This window comes from Punica granatum, chromosome 5 (genome assembly GCF_007655135.1).
Source record: "Punica granatum isolate Tunisia-2019 chromosome 5, ASM765513v2, whole genome shotgun sequence".
NCBI lineage: Eukaryota > Viridiplantae > Streptophyta > Magnoliopsida > Myrtales > Lythraceae > Punica > Punica granatum.
Window position 1 is genome coordinate 13,631,156 of NC_045131.1, and position 24,067 is coordinate 13,655,222.

The following is a 24,067-nucleotide window of genomic DNA, read 5'->3' on the forward strand; positions in this document are numbered from 1 at the left end:
AACCACAAGTGTGTCCCAATTATCCGGTAGAGTCCCTAAAAGTAGACAGGCCTGCAACTCATCGGGTAATATTATCTCCAGGTTCGTCAACTGGTTAATAATATCCTGGAAATTACTCATGTGCGCAGCCATATCACCTCCATCCTGGAAACGAAGATGAACCAGCTTCTTCACGAGGAATGGCTTATTTTGTGGTGTCTTCCTCGCATAGAGATTTGTCAATTTATCCCACAAAGCTTTCGCATTTGTCTCCTGAGCAACATGATGATAAATACTATTGTCTATCCACTGCCGAATCAAACCAATAGTCTTCCGATTTGTGCGTTCCCAAGCCTTGTCATCCTTATCTTTGGGTTTCGCGGAATCCCCTTCAATAGGATCGTACAAATCCCTGCAAAATAGAAGATCCTCCATCCGAGACTTCCATATAGAGTAGTTGGTTGCATTCAACTTGAACATAGATCCTGTAGATTCCTCCATCTTGAAAACACCGAAAAAACTCAAACTTCTCTAACCCGAATCTCTGATACCACTTGTTGGGGATAGGGATGTACTCAACCAAACAATAACGCAGCAATTAATCTTCCTCCCCTACTGGTGTAATCGAGATAGGAACTAATCAAATCAACCAACAAGCAGTAAAGTAAAACAACACCAAGAATTTTTCGTGGAAAACCCCAATATGGGGAAAAACCACGGGACCAACTCCGAATCAACGATCCACTATGAAGGTTATACAATGTCTTTCATCAAGGGTAAACCCTTGGATCACCAAACTCAAGAGAAACACTCTCTTGGATCACCCAAATACTAAATTCGTCACCCACACCGGGTGGTTCACAAAATCAGCTGAAACAGCACCTACAGAGCTCGAATAGAAATTCTGACCGTTCAGAAGTTAGCCCCACGTGTTGTGAAGCTGCTGTCAAAATTTCGTCCCAATCGGAGTTCGTTTGATGTCCCGATCGAGGTTTGATCTCCAGCTGCGCGCTGCCCCTGTTCTTCGAATTCTGCTGTCTGCTCTTCCCTGGTTTTGTGCTGCTATGCTGCTGCACTTCTGCCGCTCTACTCAAATCTGCAGCTGTTCTGCTGCTATTTATACCTCAGCTGATTTGCTGAAACAAAAACCCTAATAAAATGGGTTCTTGGGCTTATTAAGGCCCGATAAAAGCCCAATACAATTTGAGCCCAACTTCCTCCAAATTGGAGGGATACCCAACAATATCGAAGATTTTCCAGTTGGGGTTCGGTACCATTTCTCCTCTATCGCTGACAATATCACGTACGGGTACATGCACGAGTGAGTTCGTCGGACATCTTGACGCATCCCTCGTACTCGAGACATGTCACAGATTCTACTACACATAGTTATATTTTTTATTTATATATATAAAAAGGTGCGAAAATGCGATGTCAGTCATTATTCCCCCTGAAATAATATAAGGCGCAGAGCTATTAACCCATTAATCAATGGGGATTCAAATCTTACATCACCACACTGCCTTAAAAAGGCAAAAACAAACTCAAAGGTTGCATTATTCTACTCTTGCAGACAGAGGAGGGCTCCACAAAGTGGGTGAAATGAGCAGTAAAGAAAAAGCAAAAGAAAGCAGAAGAGGACACAAACCAAACCAAACCAAACTCAAAAGATGAAAAACTTGAAAGAATCTACCCAATGAGGTAATTGGTCCTACTTCAATGTACAGAATGCATAGCCATTATTATTTTATCAAGCATTAGCATAGATAAACACCCCAATAATGCAGGCTTCTTTGTCATGAATCATCACTGTGATACCCACTACGCAAGCCAAAAGCAGCATCACCACCCCCACATAATAAATATCAAGTGATTCATTCAGATCAGATAGAGAGCCTTTTAAGTCGGGCAGAGTTTGGAGTGGCAGTGAACTGAAAACCCATCGATCAGATATTCAAAAAACCCGAACATGACACGACCTCTGCTTCGATACCATCTTGAGTAAACGGGAGTACTGAGCTATGCATGCCGGAAGCAGTACTACAAATTGAGAAGGAAACAACAGATCTTCTATTTATCAATTCACCAAAATTAAATTATACAAAGCTTTGTTTAGTCACTCCTGAGTCATTCTATCTCTAAAAGGGCAGAAGAGAAGAAAAGGAAGGTATTGAAAGAGTCAAAACAAAGGAAGAAACTTGAGAGCAGTCCGTCTCACTCTCTCTCAGAACAGTCCTACTACCAGTATTCATCTGAGGCAGGGATCATCTAACACAAGACTAGGGAGCTTGATCATATGTTTGACATGGAAAGATGACACAAGTGCTACAAGGAACGATCTCTGCGAACACTTGATTTTGCTTTCCCCTTGCCTTCCTCTAGCAACATCACCTGGTCCCGGCACTCGCTGCTGCAGAAGGCTTTTTCTCCCCTGAAAGTTCGAAAGACAATTCTAGTTGGATTTAGTGCTCCCTAAACACAGGCCTCAATGCGAGCCTCAAGCAGCCTAAGGCCACCCTCTGGATTGAATCCCATTTGCCCGAAATCTACGAGAATATCGAATAAATGTACTCAAGATTGAGTAAGCTATTCAACTCAACTAAAATCAATAGCTTCCCTGCTTCTAATTCGAGAACCGATAAAGCCTTAAGATGTGAACTGGGAAGCAATGCGTACATGATCTAAAACATATTAGGAGAGGAGACTTGAACTGACCTGTACATGTAAATGTCCTTCCCCTGATCAAGATTCTTCTTGCAAGAGTGGCAGAAGCTAAGGAAGTGCTGGGAGGGATAACAGTTGATGTTAAACGTCTCAGCCGAAACCCCGCACCCTTCCTTGCAAGCAGAGAGCCCAACAACACCACAGCAGCTCTCAACAACACAATTATCGAATATATGAGTGGTCCTTGGGACTGGTCCGTGAAAGATCACACACGTATAGTCCTCAGACATCTCCATCTCGCTGGTCGAGAGGCAACCTGTGATAACACGGGGCGAGCCTATGGGCTCGAACACGGGCTTTTTCGCTGCTGGAGATTGACACAACCCCAGCTGAGAACTTCTGTTCTTGATCCCAAACTTCACTGGAGTCTTAGGGGAGTCTGCTGAGGAAAGGGAGGAGGATGGCAGGGAAGGGATTTGGATCCCCAGGTGTGACCCAAATAGAACCACTGGGTTTTCGGGTCTGGGAGACTTGAGTTTGGGATGATCATCTGAGAGGGCATCAGCAATGCCTTTGGGGTCCAACTTCCTTGCCCAGGGACGGCGGTGCTCAGGCTCATGGCCGCTGGGTGAGGTCTGGAAAGAGCTCCTCAGACTGGAAAAGGGCTTTGTGTCAAGAATCGAAGTTGGGCTCATAACAGCAGCATCAGTTTCAGATTGCCCCTTGGTGGGACTGCTAGCAATGGTGGCAAACAGTCTGGGGGAACTAAAGAGAGAAGATGAAGTGGGTTTCCTGCATCCGTCAAAGTCAGCCATTAGTGTCTGCTTACTGGTGGCTGAACCTCTAGATCTCTTCCTGAACATATATACGAAAAAAGAAGAACCAACTCAATCAATCAAAGAGGCCAAGAAAGAAGATTGATTCCCAAAGTGGAGAAATGCTTCCAACCAAAGGAATGATTTTTTTTTTTTTTGGTGGGGGGGTTTCCGTCCTCACTCCTCAGTTCTCACCCAACAAAAATAGCCCAAGGTTTTTGATTGGAATAAACGGAACAAACCACCTTTATGCTCCACTAGACAGCAGAAAGTTTACTTCTTTTCCTTTATGTTTCTTTTGTTTTTTCCTTTGGGAAGGTTTGCCCTCTCTGCTAGAGAATGAAGGACAAGAAGAAGCTTGCAGCAGCACTAGTAGAGTCAAAAGAAGAAGCCCCATCTTCTTCAAATAGCCGTGAATCAAGAAACCCCTGCACCGACTCCATAGCTTTAAAGCCTTAAACACCTCTCTCTCTCTCTCTCTCTCCCCCCGTCTAGAGCTGCAAGACCATATCCATTTTCAACAAGCTGCAAGAAATAGAGAGGAAGAGGCACAGAAAACAAAACTGCAGAAGGGAAGGGGCCAACGTGAAGCAGCAACCAAAGCGTGAGCCCTCAGGACAGGAGTCATCATCAAATAGACCAGACATGCATGCACCAGACAGACATGGAACAAAAAAAAAAAGAAAAGAAAAAAGTTTGTACTTTTCTTGGACCCTTTACTTGGGGGGTGGGGTTTGTTCTTTATCTTTTTCTGTGATGCGTTTCTTGTCCTATTCAGCTCCAATCTAACTCACGGTTACTTAAGCTCCTCTCCAGGGCAAAGGGTGAAAGCTTGATGTGAAGACAAAATCTCCCCCATTAATCACCAGAAGACACCGAAACGAAATCACCAGAAACGGTGGAACGAAGCTCACTAGAAAACAAAAGGGGCTGGGAAGAGGAGGAGAAATAAGCTTAAGGGAGTGCACTCCTTTTTTGCCTTTTTCTTTTATGGTGGGTTGTTTTTTTCTATGGAGTGTGTTTGGGGTCTGATGTCATCGTCATCAATGAGAGGTTTGAGGAAGGAACGGCCATGGAATTGCAGGAAAAGTGAGTGAGTTAAGGGAGAGAGAGTAGGGACTAGGGAGGGAGGGTGCTGTGGGAATGGAAGTGAGGAGGGGAGGGTGCTTTAAGGACGCGTGGACATGGAAATAGTGGTGGTGGTGGTGATGGAAACAAACTGTGCTTTCAAATGGGCAGTTTTTTGGCTGGACCCGAAGATTGTTTTCCATTTTTTCTTCTCGGTGGAGAAATTTGTTTTTCTTTTCCCAGAGAAGTAGAAAATTGCAGTCTCTCTCTCTCTCTCTCTCTTTGTGTTTTGTCTGGAGCGGATGACCGGGTCTACGTGAACAGCAGGAAGTGGAAAGATGTTCAATGTGGTCCATCTACTTTACATTTATACTCATTTAGTCCCTCCATAAATTTTTGTTGCCAATTCAGCCCCGAGTTTCCCATGATTCTAATTGCATTGCACGGTGCAAAAAAATCAACATTAAACTAATTCTTCTTCTCTAATTGATCTTAACTAGATGAAAGGCTCAAGCGTATGCACGGATTAGAACCATTGAGTTAGAAAAAAAATATTGACTAATAAAACAACAAACATTATATTTATAGTTTAAAATGTTAAAAATAATTAGTTTAAAAATTTGTCTCTAAATCCTTTTTTAGTAAGTAGGAGAATTACTTGTAAATCCAATCGTAATTGCCCTATATATTTTTTTAGAGGTAAAATACAATTGCCTCTAAGGATCCGTTTGTTTCACGTAAGTAATTTTTCCTTGAAAAATTATTTACATGAAAAAAAATTTCAGAAAAGTAATTTATTTTCTCATGTTTGAGAGGATATCAAGAAAATTATCTTCATGTGCTTGGAGATAAGTGTTAGGTGAGCCCAGGTAAGAAATAAAGAGTAATGCAACTCGAAAAATGAATTCCGAAAATTTTTACATGAATTCATTTTTCCCATTTTTGGCTTCAGTTAGTAGGTTGACCGAAGACACTTCCTGTTGACTAAATGATCTTGTTTTGTCAAACATTGAAAAATGATAAATTCGTTTTACTGTAAATTATTTTACAAATGGAGCCTATATCTGATTCTTCTTCAACTTAATAAACTTTATCTACCGAGTAGATAAAATATTGAAAGTTTAAAAGTTTATTTTTACTTAAATATAGAAAATTTTGATATGAATTAAAGGATATTCAAATTACTCTCTACACAAGTAGGAGATGTCTTTTATTTATTTTTATGGGTAAATTACATTATGCAAATGTTAAATTAAACAAAATAATAAGCTAATATTTTTTTGTGTATTTTACATCATCATATTGTGTTTTTATATGATATTTTTTTATATAAATATTTGTTATAAAAACAATCTTCAAATTTACCATCATGAGAAAAAAAATTTAATAATATATATGCGCGATATTTGATTTTTATTATATTTATATATTAATTATCTTATATTAATTTAAAATAATTATGTAAGTAAAAATTTTACATATTTTGCTAGTGGTCAAAGATTCGATTCGGTTTCAAAACATAATGTAAAGACAATTACAATTGTCTTGAATGATATATTTAATAGCAAAATTTGTTGCTTTATCTCCTCTGGAGGCAAATTTAATTAATACTAATAGTACTAGTTAGTGACTTTTATTAGTTATTGTTAATTTGCCCCTACAGACCTAAATCAATACAAGTAAATGAGATAATTTACTTATTTGTCTCTTATAATTTTAGAGGCAAATAAATAGATTTTACAAAAAAATTTCACTATCTCTAATAAGAGTTTTTCTTATAGTATTTACTTTTAATCTTGACATAAAATTATTAATATTTTATAGTGGGAGAAATATAGAGGAAGTCCTAAAAGTTTGGCGTTTTTGTTAATCAAGTCTTATAAGTTTTATTTTGAATTTTTCAGTCCTATAACATTTGCTCCGTCGACACTCTTCATCCATATAGTTACTGAGCACTACCGGTTGATTATGTGGAGTATGACACTGTTAAATATTTTTCAAGTGTCCATTATATATACATGTGGAATTTAAAAGAATATTAAAAAAATGTTTTCAAAAAACATCACATAAAAAAAACAAAGGAAAAGGAAAACTAGCCTAAGTCCCTTGTCGGAGCTGGGTTGTTGCCGGCAAGGCCTCATCGACCGCCAGATGTGAAACTTTTTGGTGGACTGGAAGCAAGTCGATGGACGGGGAACCGTGATTTATGCATGCTGCACTGATCGATTGCTTATGAAGCTCAATTATCGATCGATCTGAATCACTAAAGCTCCGAATGAGGAGTAGCTCAAGCATTAGCAATTACGATTCTCTCTCCCAATCTCATTCTATTAAATTTCCACCGATGGAGATGGGTTTGATGGGTCCGCAAACATCTGAATGCACCAGCTCGAGATGCAAAGATGCTCTTCTCGACTTATACTTCTGGAAAGGTTTCCTCTGCTGCTTTCCAATGACACAAACCTCACACAGATTGCGTGGGGCTTCGATCTTCGGCAGTCCCATCACCATGTTTTTCTTCTCGAGCAGCTTCAACGCCTCAAAATTCAAATGCCCATAACGAAGATGCCAAAGAGTCGAGGCGTCTAGAGTTGTCACCTTGAGACAGTTTGCCTCATTAACACTTAACTTCAGCGGAAACATCCTATTCTTGGTCATGCTCACATGAGTAATGAGCTTGTCGTTCTTATCCCGAATGCTAAGAGCCGAATCCTTCATGTTTATATCGTAGCCTCTTTCCAGCAACTGGCCGATACTCAACAGATTACTTTTAATGTCGGGAACGTAATAAACATCAGAGATGCAAAGCTGCTTCCCGTTGTTGAGTTCGAAAATTACATCACCTTTTCCTTCAATCGGCCTCTTCGAGAGATCACCAAAAGTGATGTTACCCAACCGCCTTTTGTCAAGTTTGGCAAAAAATTCCTTTCTTCCACACATGTGATTGGAGGCTCCCGTGTCCAGAAACCACGTGACTGATTGAAGTGGTTCTGGCTCATTATACGACATCAACAACACTGGCCCTTCATCATCTTCTTCTTTGTCGACAAGATTCGCTTTCTCTCCTCCATTGTTGGTGTTATACCAGCAGTCATAAGAGTAATGGCCGAATTTCTTACAAACATAACACTGGATTTTAGATTTGTTGTACCTTCCTCCAGTGTTTCTATCGCGTCCTCGACCTCGGCCTCGGCCTCGAACACCACCTCTTCCACGGCCATACCCTTTCTGATCACGATCGTCTCCATCACCGTGGATGCTGGTTTGATCACCAAAGTTAGAACCTCGACCGCCTTGGCTTCGGGCTCCGCCTCTTCCTCTTCCTCGTTGATGACCTCCTCTCGAAGATTCAGTCTTGAGGGAGAGTTTTGTCTGCAGCGCTTGCTCCAGAGTATTCTTCTCTCCTTTCTTCTTTTGTATTCTATCTTCATATACTTGCAGGGATCCCAAGAGCTCATCGACTGTCATCGCCTCCAGATCTTTAGATTCTTCAATTGCCACAGCTACATGATCGAACTTTGGGTCTAGAGAACGCAAGATTTTCTCTACAACCCGAACATCCTTCAACTCCTCACCATTTCTTCTCATCTGATGCACAATGGAAATCACTCGGGAAAAATAATCCGAGATCGTCTCTGAATTCCCTTGCTGTAGTGCTTCAAACTGAGCTCGCAGGGACTGCAAGCGAATCTTCCTCACTTTATCGACTCCGACATATGCTTTCTTTAATATCTCCTAAGCCTCTTTCGACGTCTTTGCTGGAGCAATTAACTCGAACGTGGCTTCATCGACTCCCTGATAAATGGTTAACAACGCCTTCTTCTCTCTTTTCTTTAATTGCTTAAGCTTCTTCTCATCCTCCTCGTCCGTATCTGATTCTGCATAGCCGTTCTCCACAAGGTCCCACACATCGAGAGAACCCAAAAGGGCCTCCATTTGGATACTCCACATCCCATAGTTGTCTTTGGTTAATCTAGGCACCTGTGATTGAGAAGAACTGGTCGAAGCCATTGTTGTTTTGGCTCTGATACCAATTTTGTTACCCTATGTATGGTATAGAAGAGAAATAGAAACGAGAGGAGAGGGGGACGTTGAAACAAAGAGAGACTTTATTGATATATTCTTCTTTTTCTTATATTTTCATAATTCATCATATTACATATTTATATATCTCAAGAGAAGATTCTAGTTACTCTATTAATGACATCTCCCATTTAATTCATCACTATCAATGACCCTAGAAACTTTCACTAGTCAAAGGACTCATCATTTTCCGATGACACTAGAAACTTCTTCCATTCAAAGCATTTACCGATAAGATCAAGTTTACATGCCAACATTGTAAAATACCCACTTGGGCCTACACGGACTTGAGCCCATCTGCAACCCAAAAGCTTAAGCTGATAGGTTACTGGACCCAAGTCTCATATAAGCTTGTGGTTTCTTTCTCAATTTTTCGATGTGGGACAACATATCTCAACACCCGCCCTCACGTGGCAACGTGTGGTCCAACACGTGCCACGTGCTTTAAACACCCGCCCTTAACAACTGACCCGAGCCAGGCATCCTCTTCCGTGCTCGGGCAAGGGGGGACAAATACCAAACTAACCTCGAGCTCCACACTCGGGCTTAACTAGAGGTGCACCTTTAGCTACCTCGGAACTGGACCGGACCACTCTTGGGGCTGATTAACATGAGGCGCACTCTTGGCTACCTCAAAATCGAATCTGGCGTGGTGTGAGCCCATATGAGCGTGCGGAAGAATAACCCGCTCTGATACCATGTAAAATACCCACTTGGGCCTACACGGACTTGAGCCCATCTGCAACAACGAAGCCTGGTGGTTGTTCGACATATACCTTTTCTTCGAGATTCCCATTCAAAAACGCTGATTTCACATCCATCTGGTACATCAAATCATCTACATATAAACACACCAGCAACATATCTCCACCAGAATTGACCTTCACATATAGAGAATGCTCATACGGACATTTCACGAAGCCTTCTCTAATAAAATACGCATCAATTCTGGAATTCCAAGCTCTCGGGGCTTGTTTGAGCCCATAAAGGGCTCTTTTCAATCTATAAACCTTTTCTGCTTGGCCTTCTGAGGCGGTGGAACGGAATCGTTTTCATAACTTCCGACAGGGATAAAATCGATGTGGAGATCATTATCACGTCGTTACCGGATTCCAGAAACTCACCCACATCACTGAAGAAGGTGATGCCCATACGGGCACAGAGCTGGGAGTGGTCGGTCCTCGAAGTAGCTTGCAGCTGGTGGCGTTGCTTGGTTATGGTCTTCGACAGGAATTGGGCGAACGGGCCGAAACCGATTATTCCGATTCTCAGGGCTCTCGATGATGAGTTATGGGTGGAAGAAGACGACATGGCTCTAAAAGCTGAAGTTTTTCAGCAGTTAAGGAGACAGCTCGGAGTTAAAGCTCGAGGAGGAACAAGTTTAAGGGGGGGAAATGTTGGCATGTAAACTTGATCTTATCGGTAAATGCTTTGAATGGAAGAAGTTTCTAGTGTCATCGGAAAATGATGAGTCCTTTGACTAGTGAAAGTTTCTAGGGTCATTGGATAGTGATGAATTAAATGGGAGATGTCATTAATAGAGTAACTAGAATCTTCTCTTGAGATATATAAATATGTAATATGATGAATTATGAAAATATAAGAAAAAGAAGAATATATCAATAAAGTCTCTCTTTGTTTCAACGTCCCCCTCTCCTCTCGTTTCTATTTCTCTTATATACCATACATAGGGTAACACATTCTCCCAAGTAACCATCACTCACCTGCAGCTTTTCCTTTGATTTTATCACCGACATACATTATCCAACTTTTGCTCCTATTCCTAAGTGATTTGCAATTTGATCAATTTATCTTGTTATCTAGTTGATTCTTGTTAGGATTTAGACTTATTGAGTGTTCAATTGAGAGACGGGTGAGTTTCCTCAGTAGATTTCTGGAGACCAAAAGCTTCTTTTTTTTTTTTTGGGTTTCCAAAGATCCCCATGGATCTCTAATGTCAGAGTCGCGGGCCTCGTCGACGGCCCCAATCATGGGATGAGCCGACACCTTCATGGTTGATTGCAGACCTCATCCCTGGGATTAGGGGTTGCCGACAAGGCCCCCATCCCCGGCAGCAACCCAGCCCTCGAAAAGGGGCTCCCTTTTTTTTTTTTTAATGTTGTGCTTTTCGAAAATATTTTTTAATATTTGTATATATTCCACATATTTATTTAATAGACACTTGGAAAATATTTAACAATGTTAATATCCCTGTCATCAACCGTTCATGCTAACTAACAATTTGGACCGAAAGTGTTGACAGACCAAACGTTATAGGACTAAAAATTTAAAGTATAACTTATAAGATTCGATCGACAAAAACATCAAACTTTTAGGATTTTCGCTGTATTTCTCCAATTTTATAGTTAATATAGGTCCATGACAAGTACATCATGACACATGTAATCTTTTCTCTTCATGTTGCCCATTTTTATGGTTTCCACATAAATGTTGATGTTTTATTTTTGTCCTTTCCTTCTTCTTTTTTTCTCATTATGAAGAAGACCCTAGGTTAATATTGTAAAATAAAAAACTTAGACAAAAAGAAATCAAAAAGTCCTGTTAGCGGGAATCGAATTCATAACTTCTTGGTTCCAAACAAGAAAGTGTATGATGATTGTTTTTAATGTTCTCCAAAAGAATTTCAGTATGTGTTTTAGCTATCTACACAATTAATTTGAAAATGTCATATCCTATAAAAGTTAAGCAAGTATCATTTTAATACTCACGCTTATTTATTTCTTAAAATAACACTAAATTGTTCTCCTCTATATATGTTTTTAAAGGACATGTTATATGAAAATGTACACAAAAATTCTTAAGGAAAGGTTACTTAATTGTAATTATGTAATAAGATAAATATAGGTTATAATATGAATAGATTAAAATCATGCAACAATAATAGAGAACTGCAGTTTTGGATTAAACCAATTATTTTTTACCGTAATCTATGTATAAATTTCTAATATCATATTAGAAAACACAATATCACTAGAAAAAGAAAATACTACATAGACGAGTATGAATTGATCACGAAGGAAAAATGCAATTTAAGAGTCAGCTTAGAACAATATAATTAACACAATTAAATTAAGTTGAAGAAATCACCACAATTTTTAAATACAATTCATGCATCATTTTAGTTCTTTCAAACTTATATATTGTTTATATTTGATTGTTTCAATACTTCAATTATATTATTTGAAAATACAAGTGTAATTTAATTGAATATTTCAATTTATATAATCAAAAGAATGATAATACCATTATTTTAATTTTTTAATATTCTAACAATAAAATGACAAAATACTAAGATATTTTGGTAAAAAATAACATAAAGGCAATCATATCTTCGTAATCTTATAATGAATTTATTGATGTAATTTTCTGATCACACAGCAAAGCGCGGGGCATCATGCCCTAGTCATTATAGAGCTAATCAATACTCTCATCCAAATTTAATCTTGAAATTATAATTCGATAAAATTAATAACAAATACAAAAATAAGGTGGAGGGAGTTATTCATATCTATATCTATATAAAATAATAAAAGTTGGAGCTGTGAGCTAGAGTGTGCCACGTAGGACAAAGCACGTCTTTGGTTGCAAAACCTTTCAAGTCACCACTAACGAAAATGTGACAAGTGATACAGTATTATGCTGTCACCTCGAAGACTTGAACTTATGGAAAGTTATAAGTTATAAGTTTATGGTTATATTTAAATAAATTGATTTGATCATTGATGCCTCATAGAGTGTTTTGTTGGAGATAAAGAATCCATTTCTTGGCTGTATGGTCTCGAAATGGGGGAAAATTTGAGCGGAAAAGTCTTCATCAATTGTTATGCATGCAAACTGCAAAGGTGTGGTCTTGAAATTGTAAGCTTCCTCATCATCTTAAGTTGACTAAATTATATTTTATCTAGGTTAGAGGGAGATGATTCCATATATATCAACTAGAAACCAAAATTTTTGTTCAGACAACTTACGAACTATCTCTACTTTTGGAAGAAGATACAATCATATAATACATATAATCTGGTATATTACCCATTGTTTTTTTTTTTGATGGATGGAATACAATATATTCATTGTAAGACTTTTTGAATTAGGGAATATATATGGTTGTTCTCATAGGCGGTTAAGTACTAAGATCGTTCAACTCTCAAAATGAGATATTGCATTCATAAAATACTACAAATATGTATCAAAATAAGTGAAAATCAATTTTATAGGTACCATAATGAAGAAACATATAACAATTTGTTAAGTATCAAATTCTAGCTCGCGCGTATTCGCGGGCGTGTTCGTCTAGTTCATAAGCAGTTGGGTGAGGAGAGAGAAAGAGTTTTGGAAATTTTTTAGGAAATAAAAGTGCTTGAGAAAAACATAGACCAATTTACAAAATCAAAAATTTTGTGGTCTAATGTCTTATTTTTTCATCGAATTGGATAAAGTATATTTTTGGAAAGTGAATGCTAGAATAATGAAAAACTTCTTCTTTATGAAGTTGTATAGATAACTGATGTTTCAAATTTACTGAAAATGAGTATTATCAATTTCGAAAATTTCCAAAAAAACTTATGAAAATAAATTTAAAAAATAAACGCAGTGCAAGTATGAACCTCTAGATATATTTTAAGTTATCAAAAAACTTGTAGAGGCACAAACTGATATAGTAGAAACAAAAGGTATTCGTAACATCAATTTTATCCCTGAAGTTGAAAAGGCATCAATCGGGTCCTTACAATTTGAAAAGCATGTTATCAATTGAATCCATACGGATGGACTAAAAGGACAAAAGTTTTCATACTGTAGGGAGCCAATTGATGGCTTTTCAAATTCATAAACAAAATTGATAACTAACCGTGGCGTTACCCACGAAAATGACAATTTACCCTAAAAACTTTTAAAAGTCCCTTAATACCTTTATTTTTCTTTTCTTTTTTTTCTCAGGTTGAAGAATTTTTTCCTCTCTTCGGTGTCACTATGCATCTTCAGTGCCAATATTATTTTTTTAACTGTTTATGAGAAGACAATTAAGATAAATTGAGTCCCCATAATGAGTAGTAGGTGAAGTTTGAAACAGTTGAAAGGCCCATTTAGCTAATCTTGAGAATTCCACTTTTTCTTTTTTTTTGCACTTTTATTTTGTCTTCATTTATTGTAAATAAATCAAAATATATTAAAGTAAATGATTAAAAATAAATAAAAGAAAATCAAAGAGTGGTAAAGAGGAGTTGGCAGCAGTTCAAAAATGATATCGCGCATACTTTGAAGTGGGGAAAATGACAGTTGATGTCCTAATTATTTGGCATTTTTTGACATTGACTCCTAAAAGTTTCACTTCGAAAAATCAAATCCTAAAAGTTTGGGAAAAGTGTCACTTTTGGTCCTTTCCGTTATCCATTAACAGAATTGTCAACAAGGCAAACGGCCCGTCCAGATTTCCGTTAACTTTCCACGTGGCACGGTGGCCCAACTCCAACTGTGCGGGCTGCCTGAATTTAGACGACCCGACTTCAATTTTTACTCGGTTTCAATTCCTACCCGACTTCAAGTTCAACCCGAGCAGAGGTTCCCAACTCCCCAATTTTTCAAATTCGAAACCCTAATTCATCCCTCCCCTCTCGAGATCCCAAAATCGTAAGCCCTATTCCGAGTCCCCTAAATTACGAAATCGTTCTCACCGACCCCGATTTGGATCAAATTTGTCTTCTTCTTCTTCTTCTTCTTCTTCTTCTTCTTCAAATTCGAAACCCTAATTCATCCCTCCCCTCCCGAGATCCCAAAATCGTAAGCCCTATTCCGACTCCCCTAAATTACGAAATCGTTCTCACCGACCCCGATTTGGATTACGAAATCGTTCTCACCGACTGTCTCACCGATCCCGATTTGGATCAAATCTGTCTTCTTCACCGACCATCTCATCGACCCCGATTTCTTCCCCGATTTGGATCAAATCTGTCTTCTTCACCGACCGTCTCACCGACCCCGACTTCATCTTCTTCTTCTTCTTCTTCAATACAGCTTGGCTTGGCATTAAGTTGGAGTCACACAGAGCAACCAATGAAGCATTCCATGGCGACTTAGAAGATCTCATTTTTTTTTTGCTTGGATGCTTCAGAAATTTCTCTGTGTAGATTTGACTCTCTGTTAATATAAACACTATGTAGATTTGATTCTCTGTTGTATAAACAGTTTTCCCCGTTGAGTTGAGTTCAACACGTATTTTCTGTCAACACTTAGAAGATCTGTGTAAATTTCTGTCAACTTCTGATCAATTCTAGAGGCATTAAACATTTGCATTGTTCCATTTGAAACATTGGTGTGATAAGAACCGACTTCTGATCAATGTATTCATAACATGGGGTGTTTGTGGATTGTGCCCGAAAGGTGTTCGATTCAATGCCTGAGCGAGATGTTGTCTCGTGGAACTAGTTGAGCTCGAAAGGTTTTTGATTCCGCGTCTGAGTTGTTTGGTAGGATGAAGGGAAGGAGCAGAACAGCAGAACAACGATTTGTGGTCGTCTTCTTCTTCTTCCTCTTCTGCCATCATTCTATGACTTTGGAACATTCAAGAAAAACCAAAACTTCAGCCACATGGAATTAGGGTTCGATTGGTGAAAAAGGTTGCCCAGTCGGTTTGACACTCGGGTTGAAAGGATGGAAGTCAAGTTGGGTTGAAACGGGATTACCGGGCACAAGTCGGGTCACATGAGCAAGACGAGTGGATTTCAAATCGATCCAATAAGAACGTGCCACGTCATCGCATTAATGGCCATGTCAGCAAACTAATGGCCACGTCGTCGAAACAGATGGCGTTAACTCCACTTAGGCGGCACGGTAACAACACTTGACGGATAGGACCACTGGTGTCATTTTTTCAAAACTTTTAGGACCACTGCTGACACCTTTTCCAAACTTTTAGGACTTGATTTTTCAAAGTGAAATTTTTAGGACTCAATGTCAAAAAATGCCAAACAATTAGGACCAACAATGTCATTTTCCCCTTTGAAGTGTATAATTATTTGGATGAAACTTTTCTTTGTAATTTCCTGATGTCACCTTCCCATTTAATTTCTACATATATATATATATATAGCTGTTTAATCTGCACTTTACTTGCACATTATTGTCACTAGACGTAGATGGAGAAAAGGCAAAAATTTATGCTTTTAAGGATAATTCATACTTTCACCATTTTCTCAAATATATCTCATACTTTAAAAATTAAGGTCTATAATTTACATCTTATTTCAAATCCATCATGCCATCAATTTGTCAGTCAATGAAATATAAGTGGGCTCTAAACCTATCCCATAATTTTAATTTGTTTCTCAAATTTATCTCAAACAAAGGGCCACATTGCAAGAATGGGCCAACTTACATTCCACGTCAGTAAAACTGTTAAATATTGATGGAAAAATTAACGTTACGATATATTTGAAATCAGATGTAAGCCATGAGTCTTTCTAGGTAATTTTTAAACCATAGGTAGATTTGAGAAACATGTGATAACATGTTATATATGGCGTAATAACCCATTCTTTTAATTATTATTTGGGTTAAAAGCATTTTGCCACCCAAATTAAAGGGTGAGCTTGAGTTTGCCTCTAAATTTAAAAATATTGTAGGGTACCCTCGACCTAATCCAAATGTAAGATACCTCCTACTTCCAATTTCGATCATATTTTGGACAAAAGAAGTCACATGCTACTCACATGCCAATGTAAAAGGTGTGAAAATACACATTCTAATTATCAAAATTAACTAGAAGAAGGAGAAAAAAAATAGGGACGATTACTTACCCAATTCACGATGGCAATGTGACTATCGACTCTGCAGACTAGAGCCGATGATCTCAGCTCTTCGGCCAGGCTCTGGCTACTGCGTTGTTGTTCTTTTCTCATACTATTAGAAATAATTGAAATGCTTAATACAATTGCAGAAGGTTTTTCGAAAAAAATTTCTTGGTAATGGCAAGGCAAATTAGTGAAACTAACACATCAACGCTGTGATATTCTCCCATTTTTCCATTGTAGCTGTCTCCATTCTTTTTAGACTAACTCCAACAGAGGTTTCTCCTCGGGGGAGAGACACAACATGGCGTCTCCCTTCCCCCCCACCCCATTGGTGCGTCTCTCAAATGAGAGACCTAGTGAGTTGCTGCCGCATGATGGCAGCGGACCCCACGTGACATCAACTTTCACCTTTTCTCAACTTAGTTTTTTCTTTCCTTTTTTTTAATATGGCCGTTGGGGACACATAGCCGATTGATTTTTCTTTTCTTATTTAAATATGTTTGAAGAGACTAAAAAATGGAGATGATGGTTAAAATGGTCAATCTTCTTTTTGTTGAATGTGTCTCTGTCTGACGTGGCGTTTATGGGGCAGTGGAGGGGCCAGTTTAAAGACTCAAAGAGAGACTAACATTGGATATAGTCTTAGAAGTAAAATGCTCTGACTCCATTCATGGTGTTTTCATGAATAAGGTGAGTAATTGTGCCCTGATTTTTTTTCTTATTCCAATTAATTATGATAATTAGAATGTGGGACTTTTTTGCCCTTTTTTCATTGGCACGTGAGCGGCAAGTGCCTCTTTTGATTAGAAATCTGACTGAAATTTGAAGTAAGAGGCACCTTGTTTATTTTCAGGTCAGGTCCAGGGCACTCTGTGATATTTTGAAGGTCATGGAGCAAACGCAAACTCGCCCCTTACTTAGTGGGACAAAGTGCTTTTTTTTGTTATAAAAGAGGTCCACGGGCCTAATATAATAAAGTAAAAAACCTAATAACTAATAAAGAGACATGACTAATCCCACCAGGTATCGAACTTACAACCTTTTGGTTGTCAAGCGGGGTATGAGTCGCTCCGCTATATTCTCTTTGATGGATAAAGTGCATTTAACTCTTATTATTTTTATTACTAAATTTTCAACTGAAAATGTTTGATTGCGAAATCTGAAGGGGGGGAAATGAATATTAGAGATTAGTACAACCTATACATGGTACATCTACCGTCTCTCTGTCTACCTCCCTACCTATCTATGCAACACTAACATAAGAGTTTTGCTTTAAAAATTTGGCCCACATGTGTGCTCTCAATTAGGTTGAAACATTTTTTTTTAAGAATTATAGTGAAGAACTTAGAAATTTTCCATTTTTTGAATTTGAGTCCTACAAAAAATAATCTTAAATGGTTTCAAAAAATGACAATTTTGGTTCATTCTATAACCAATCATCACGGAGTCAATGATGAACCTCGAGCGACATTGCTTGAGGGCTAGGTGGTCAGCAGGACCCCCCATTGCCAATCTGCCCCTTCCCCCCTCAATTTTATTTTTTTTTGTTTTTTTTTTCTTAGTTTAAAACGTAATTAATTAATCACAAAAAAATCATTTTGGAGGAGATTTATGGCTAGCATTGCTTATAATGGGCTAAATCAATGGATAACGGGTCTCTCATCGTTTTTCATCAAGGACAGGATGGAAAATGAGATGGAGGGACTATTTGTGTAAACATTTCAGACAGCAAGATCAATTAGTATACTAAAAAGTTTTAGGGACCAAGTTCTCGGTAGAGATATCTTCAAGGACTAAATTGTCAACTTAGTCATTATATTCGCGACCTCACTGGAGGAGACAATGGCCGGTAAGGGCCTTCGGTACCCTAAGAAAGGGCGTAATTCAGAAAAAAAAAAAGAGAGCTAAAATTAGGACTAATTTAAGACTTAAAGAAAAAGGTCGAATTAAGATCATTACCCAAAAGATGATCTTTATCCTTTCTTTTCTTTTCTTTTTGTCCGATCCTCTTGCACGATTACATGCATCGTAATTCCTTAATAGTTGACATTACTTACAAAAGAAACCAATTATATATTTAGGACTAAATAGCATTGTTAACAATCTATATCTATATTTATATATTATGTAATTTAGACTCCTCCTGTGATACCTCACGAGAGTCTTCTGCTCATACGAGGAAGAGTTATCACGTAAAAGTTATATATAGTGTGGAGAGAAACTGTCATGTAAGCATTAACCCTATCTATTAAATATATTCTTCCTCGTATTAGATTGCCTTTGACTTTATTCTTCTTCAAATTCCTATCCCACTAATTTCATTTTCAATTCCGAAATATATATTAGTACAATGACAAAAGTTGCCGACTTAAAATTAAAAAACATGTCCCTTTCTTTCGTCTTTTTAAATTCTTGTATTAGATTAATAAAATTTTTATAATAAAAAAATAACATTATTATAAATTTCAATTAAAAAGAAGGCGGGTTGGAAGACAAATAAACTCAATTACCTATACAAAAAGGTCTTAAATTCAATTAAGGGAAGGGGCAGGCCCCCCAACACTTGAATGAAAGCTGTGCTGATAAGAGTAGACGACCGTTCGAATTAGAACCCTCGGTCTAGCTAGGGAAAATTAGAATATCCATTTTTTCACGCAAAGAAAATTGAAATTTTAATATTACAAGTTCCTTGGCAGTATATGGAAAGAAAACTTGTAATTTATGCTCGCGGCGCTCATTCTGTTATAAATAACTGTTAATTTCATGCAATGGTCAAATATATTTAAATTTGTACTTGTAGTGAGATGATTATATAAATTTTTCAAATGCAAATTTTGTGTTATGCATGTTAGAAATTGATATATATTAGGCATGAGATAATCAGAATGGAATTACATGTAACAGATAATTAATTACTGCTACTATATATCACAATCATATAGCCGAAATTCTGCAATAATCCCACCTCATCACATGAAGAAGCATAAATAGAATTACAACAAACAAGTGAATGAATTTATAATCGCATGAATAATAGACTATTAATTTGTGTATTAAAATAATTATATTGGTTCTTTTTCGCTATGTTATACAGCAAAGGATCGTTAAGATTTTTATTTTCCCTGCGAGGGGGTCCCCAGTGGTCCACGCCCATTTAATTAATTTCCATGTCTATCCATCTCTATCTATAATAACTCTTTTCAGCTTTCAAGATAGATAATATAAGATGTCGTTCACCTTTCTCAATAAATGAGTGTTCAATTTATCATTGTACGTTGTCAGCACTCTGTTATTACTAGGACACCCCTGTTCGTTTCGTGAAACTGCACTCTGGGTCGGGGCAAAATGGGAATTTCGAATTCACAAAACGATGCAAATTGCCATGCCCCTGCCACCGCTGCACTATTTTTCATTTTTTTCTCGAAACGATAATGAAAATCCTCCATTCATCCACAATAAAATCAAAAGAAAACTATCACTGTCATCTCTTTATTTTTACATTGTCACCATTTAAGTCCCTCATCAATTTTTGCCATCAATTTGGTTTAAACGTTGGGGTTCCGTCGATCAATTTAGTCCCAACCTTCAATGTCACTAACGGATGTCTGACGTGGCTGTCTTGTTGGACAAAACAATGTCAAAAAAATAATTTTCTAATATGACTTTCTAAAACTGTCACTGTGATTCTTTTACTTTCCTCAAACTACCTTCTAAAACTGTCACCGTGATTCTTTTACTTTCCTCAAACTACCACTTTAGTCCATTCTCAATTTTTGCCACCAATTTGGCCCAAACGTTGGGGTTTCATCTATTAATTTCGTCCTCGTCGTTAATGTCGCTAACAGATGTCTAACGTAGCTACCTTGTTAGAAAAACGAGGTCAAAAAATTATTTTTAATCAGAGTTTCCAAAACGAAGTCGCTTTTAGTAATTTTTTTGAAAAATTATTTATTTATTTTAACGGATGAAGGGGTAGGCCCACCGGGACCTCCCCAAACCAAGGGGCAACGGTCGACCGGGGAGGCCCCGATCGGTCTCCCCTCCTTCCCGAATCCCTCTGTTTAACTCTTTCGGTAAAGGTAATGCTGCTGATCAAAAGAAGAGATGCATAAGCTCATTAATTAGAGAAAAGGAGGCTGCTCGAAGGGGCCTGCAGTTGAGCTGCTACGATGGAGAAACACCTGAAAGAGACTGAAGAGGCGACATGAAGCTCGCTATAGTTCTTAGGAAAGGGAAATTGAGGCTAGACGTTAGAGTTGGACACGAGGTTGAACTAAAAATGACTCTGAAGCTCCTGACACTACTAATCCGTCTCCTTATCCAATTAGTAGTATCAGGAGCTCCGAAGTCATTCTTAGTTCAGTCTCATGTCCAGTTCTAACGATTAACCTCAATTTCCTTTACCTAAAAGCTATAGCGAATTTCAGGTCGCCTCTTTAGTCCCTTTCCAGTGCTCTTCCATCGTAGCAGCTCAGTCACAAGCCCTTCCGAGCAACCTCCCTCCTCTCCAACGAACTAATGCATCTCTTCCTTCGATCAACAACATGACCCTCACTGAAAGAGTAAAACAGAGGGATTCAGAAAAGGGGGGGAGACTGACTGGGGCCTCCCCGGCCGGCCTTTGCCCCCTTAGTCCGGGGGGGTCTCGCTAGTCTACCCCTTCATCCGTTAAAGTAATAGATAAATAAATAAATAAATTTTCAAAAAATTGCCAAAAGCGACTTCGTTTTAGAAACTCTGATTAAAAATAATATTTTGACGTCATTTTCTCCAATAAGGCAGATAAGTCAGACATCCGTTAGCAACATTGACAGCGAAGACGAAATTAATAGATAGAACCCCAATGTTTGGGCCAAATTGGTGGCAAAAATCGAGGAGGGACTAAAGTGGTGGTTTGAGGAAAGTAAAAGGATGACAGTGATAGTTTTGGAAAGTCAGATTAAAAAATTATTTTTTTGACACCGTTTTGTCCAACAAGGAAGCCACGTCAGACATCCGTTAGTGGCATTGACGACATGGACCAAATTGATTAACGGAACCCAACGTTTAAGACAAATTGATGACAAAAATTGATGAGGGACTTAAGTGGTGGCAAAGTGAAAATTAAGGGATGGCAGTGATAGTTTTCTCTAAAATCAAATATAAGATAAAGGCGAAAATGCCGAAGAGAGATAATTACAAAAACATGAAGATCGGTAAATCCACTAGGACTAAAGCAAATAATTATGTAAAACACATCGATTAACACATGATATAATTGTAGAAATCATTCTTCATATTGAATTCTTGTTCATGACCTCCTACAACGTTTCTACATAGACCCCGTCGGCACTATATAACGATAGAATATAGATATTTGCATGAAGGTAAATATATCACTCCAAATTTTTTAAATCTTACATATTTATATAAGGAGTAAAATATTTGCTATAAAAAAATATAACCATGGCATGTTCATAAATAGCGAGGAGTGGGTATGCTTAGGTTTTCAGGTCAATTCCGTATGGAAGCCCATCTTTTGGTTAGTAGTACAAAACAATATTCTGTGTATGTCTATTACCTGGGTCGGATTGGTCTGACCAAGCTACCCATCCCCCGCTCACCGAACTGATCGATCCGACTCGGAAAAACCCTAGCTCACCTTGTAGGTTAACATTGTAGTCACTTAATGACATAAAATTAAACCAGGTTTGATTAGAACAAGTAGATATGAATTGTCATGTCCTAAAACTCTTAACTCTAAAATTTAGAAACTTCACACTTAATGGTTTTGGAACGGGTTTTGAAAAAAAATCTTGAACCCTTTCCAAACATATGGACTTTTGACCATCAAATCCCCAAATTCTTTCCACAATTCACTGTGTAAAATTCGTAAATCACTTATCAGGGGTTGGGATGGGGAAATACCAGTATAAAAACCCATGGTCATCCCTACGCCTTGATACAAATTGAAGGAGACTTTTATGATGCAATCACTTTTTTTTATATAACCACTTTTTAAATTATTGGATTACAATTATTAAAGCCTTATATATAACTCAAAATCTATTTTATTTAGATATATAGTCTATAACGAATTGCATTCGATTTTCCATCATGTAAATAACTGGTAATTTCCGCGCATAGCACTGATCAACACTAATATATAAAATAATATCCTTGCAAAGTAAATCTAGTATTTAATAGCATCAAAATTTTCTTTTTATTCACATTAACATGAGAAATACTCTCTAATTTTTCAATTGGAAGATGAGATACATGAGGCATCTATTTTGCAATTCTCTTTCGGTGTGTATCATGGTATTCGGAATTCTAAGGGGTCCTAACTAATCTAATTTGAATCGGATCAACCCATTGCGGGATAAAGTTATCCCAATCAATGATTTTCTTTTCATAAGACTCGAATCCTAGAATTTATCACAAAAAAAAACTCCTTTTAGAAACAATGATATTTGCTTCCAAAAACTATTTATTTACCTCTAACGATATTAGAGACAAAAGAGTGAATTGTCTCGTTTACCTGTGTCGTTTTAGATATATAGAGACAAATTAGAAACAATTAATAAAACTCATTAATTACTACTATTAGTGTTAATTAAATTAGCCTCCAATAAGGTGATATAACAACAAATTTTGTTACTAAATTTATTATTTTGGATAATTATAATTGCCTCTGTATAGTTTTTTCAAAATAAATGATTATAATTACATTTGACTATTAGCTCTCTAATATCTTTATATTGTGCCTTGAACTCGACTGAAACAATTGACCTCTAGCATAGTATTTTTATTGTTGCATCTTTACCAATTCACCACCAATGCATCTTTGAACTGAATACATTTAATTTATGTTTAATATTTTTGTCAACCCTCAATAAATATGTAAAATTTCAATTTATATACTTATTTAAAATTAAGAAAATAATTAATATGCGCATAATATTAAATCAAACATTGCGCATATATATATAGCTAACTTCTCAGGTCGTAGGTTGAAGATGGTTAAAATATCCAAAAATTTATGTAATAAATCATATATGAACACAATGGATGAAGTAAAATACACAAAAACAATATTAGTTTACTATTTGATTTAATTCAAAATCTGCATATATAACGTCACTTACATCTATAAATAAATAAAATATGTTTTCTACTTATGTTTAGAGTAATTTGAATATCCTTTAATTCATGCTGAATAAATTATTTATGTTTAGGTAAAAATAATCCGTCAAAATTTCAACATTTTATCTACTTACTTTATAGATAAAATTGCATAAGTTGGAGGCAAATGAGAATTAGATTTAGAGGCAATTATATTTGATCTCTAAAAGAATATATTAGGGACAAATAAGATTGGATTTAGAAGCAATTAATACTTTTGCTTTCTAAAAAAATATTTAGTGACGAATTTTTTTATATGCCTCCACCAATTCTAAAAGTTATTATTTTGAGGCAAAAGTCTTATTTGTTGCTAATAATTGTGATATAGATTTATAATTTAGTAAAGTATTAGTTTTAGGTGCTTTTAGAGATAAATAAAATCCACATAAGATTGTATTTGTCTCAAAATGAGAATTTTAGAGACTAATATTATAATTACCTCCCATTATTTATCTCTAATAAGGGTGTTTCTTGTAGTGTATTTAAGGA

General features: G+C 37.1%; 1 protein-coding gene across 10 annotated transcripts; it reads right to left on the reverse strand.

Moving 5' to 3' along the window:
* Positions 1–2,026: 2,026 nt before the first annotated feature.
* Positions 2,027–4,598, reverse strand: LOC116208175 (FCS-Like Zinc finger 8-like). 10 transcript variants are annotated; one of them, XM_031541459.1, is made up of 3 exons: positions 4,161–4,598; positions 2,695–3,498; positions 2,027–2,410 (listed from the first exon to the last, which is right to left on the reverse strand). In XM_031541459.1, exons 2-3 carry the CDS (start codon positions 3,456–3,458, stop codon positions 2,305–2,307), a joined length of 870 nt encoding a protein of 289 aa, XP_031397319.1. In that variant the 5' UTR covers positions 3,459–3,498; positions 4,161–4,598; the 3' UTR covers positions 2,027–2,304. The 10 variants fall into 10 exon arrangements, with proteins under 10 accessions (XP_031397319.1, XP_031397321.1, XP_031397314.1 ...); XM_031541461.1 differs by having other exon boundaries at positions 2,695–3,435; positions 4,161–4,597; XM_031541454.1 differs by lacking the exon at positions 4,161–4,598 and adding an exon at positions 4,023–4,148 and having other exon boundaries at positions 2,695–3,435.
* Positions 4,599–24,067: the final 19,469 nt, after the last annotated feature.

What these genes read in the sequence shown, in the direction of transcription:
- LOC116208175 (XM_031541452.1), bottom strand. Translation starts at nt 4,105, where the DNA reads ATGTCTGGTCTATTTGATGATGACTCCTGTCCTGAGGGCTCACGCTTT. An exon ending in TTGGCCCCTTCCCTTCTGCA is followed by an intron (nt 3,499 to 4,022) that starts GTTTTGTTTTCT and finishes ATATATGTTCAG; the next exon opens with GAAGAGATCTAGAGGTTCAG. An exon ending in AAGGACATTTACATGTACAG is followed by an intron (nt 2,411 to 2,694) that starts GTCAGTTCAAGT and finishes TCGAACTTTCAG; the next exon opens with GGGAGAAAAAGCCTTCTGCA.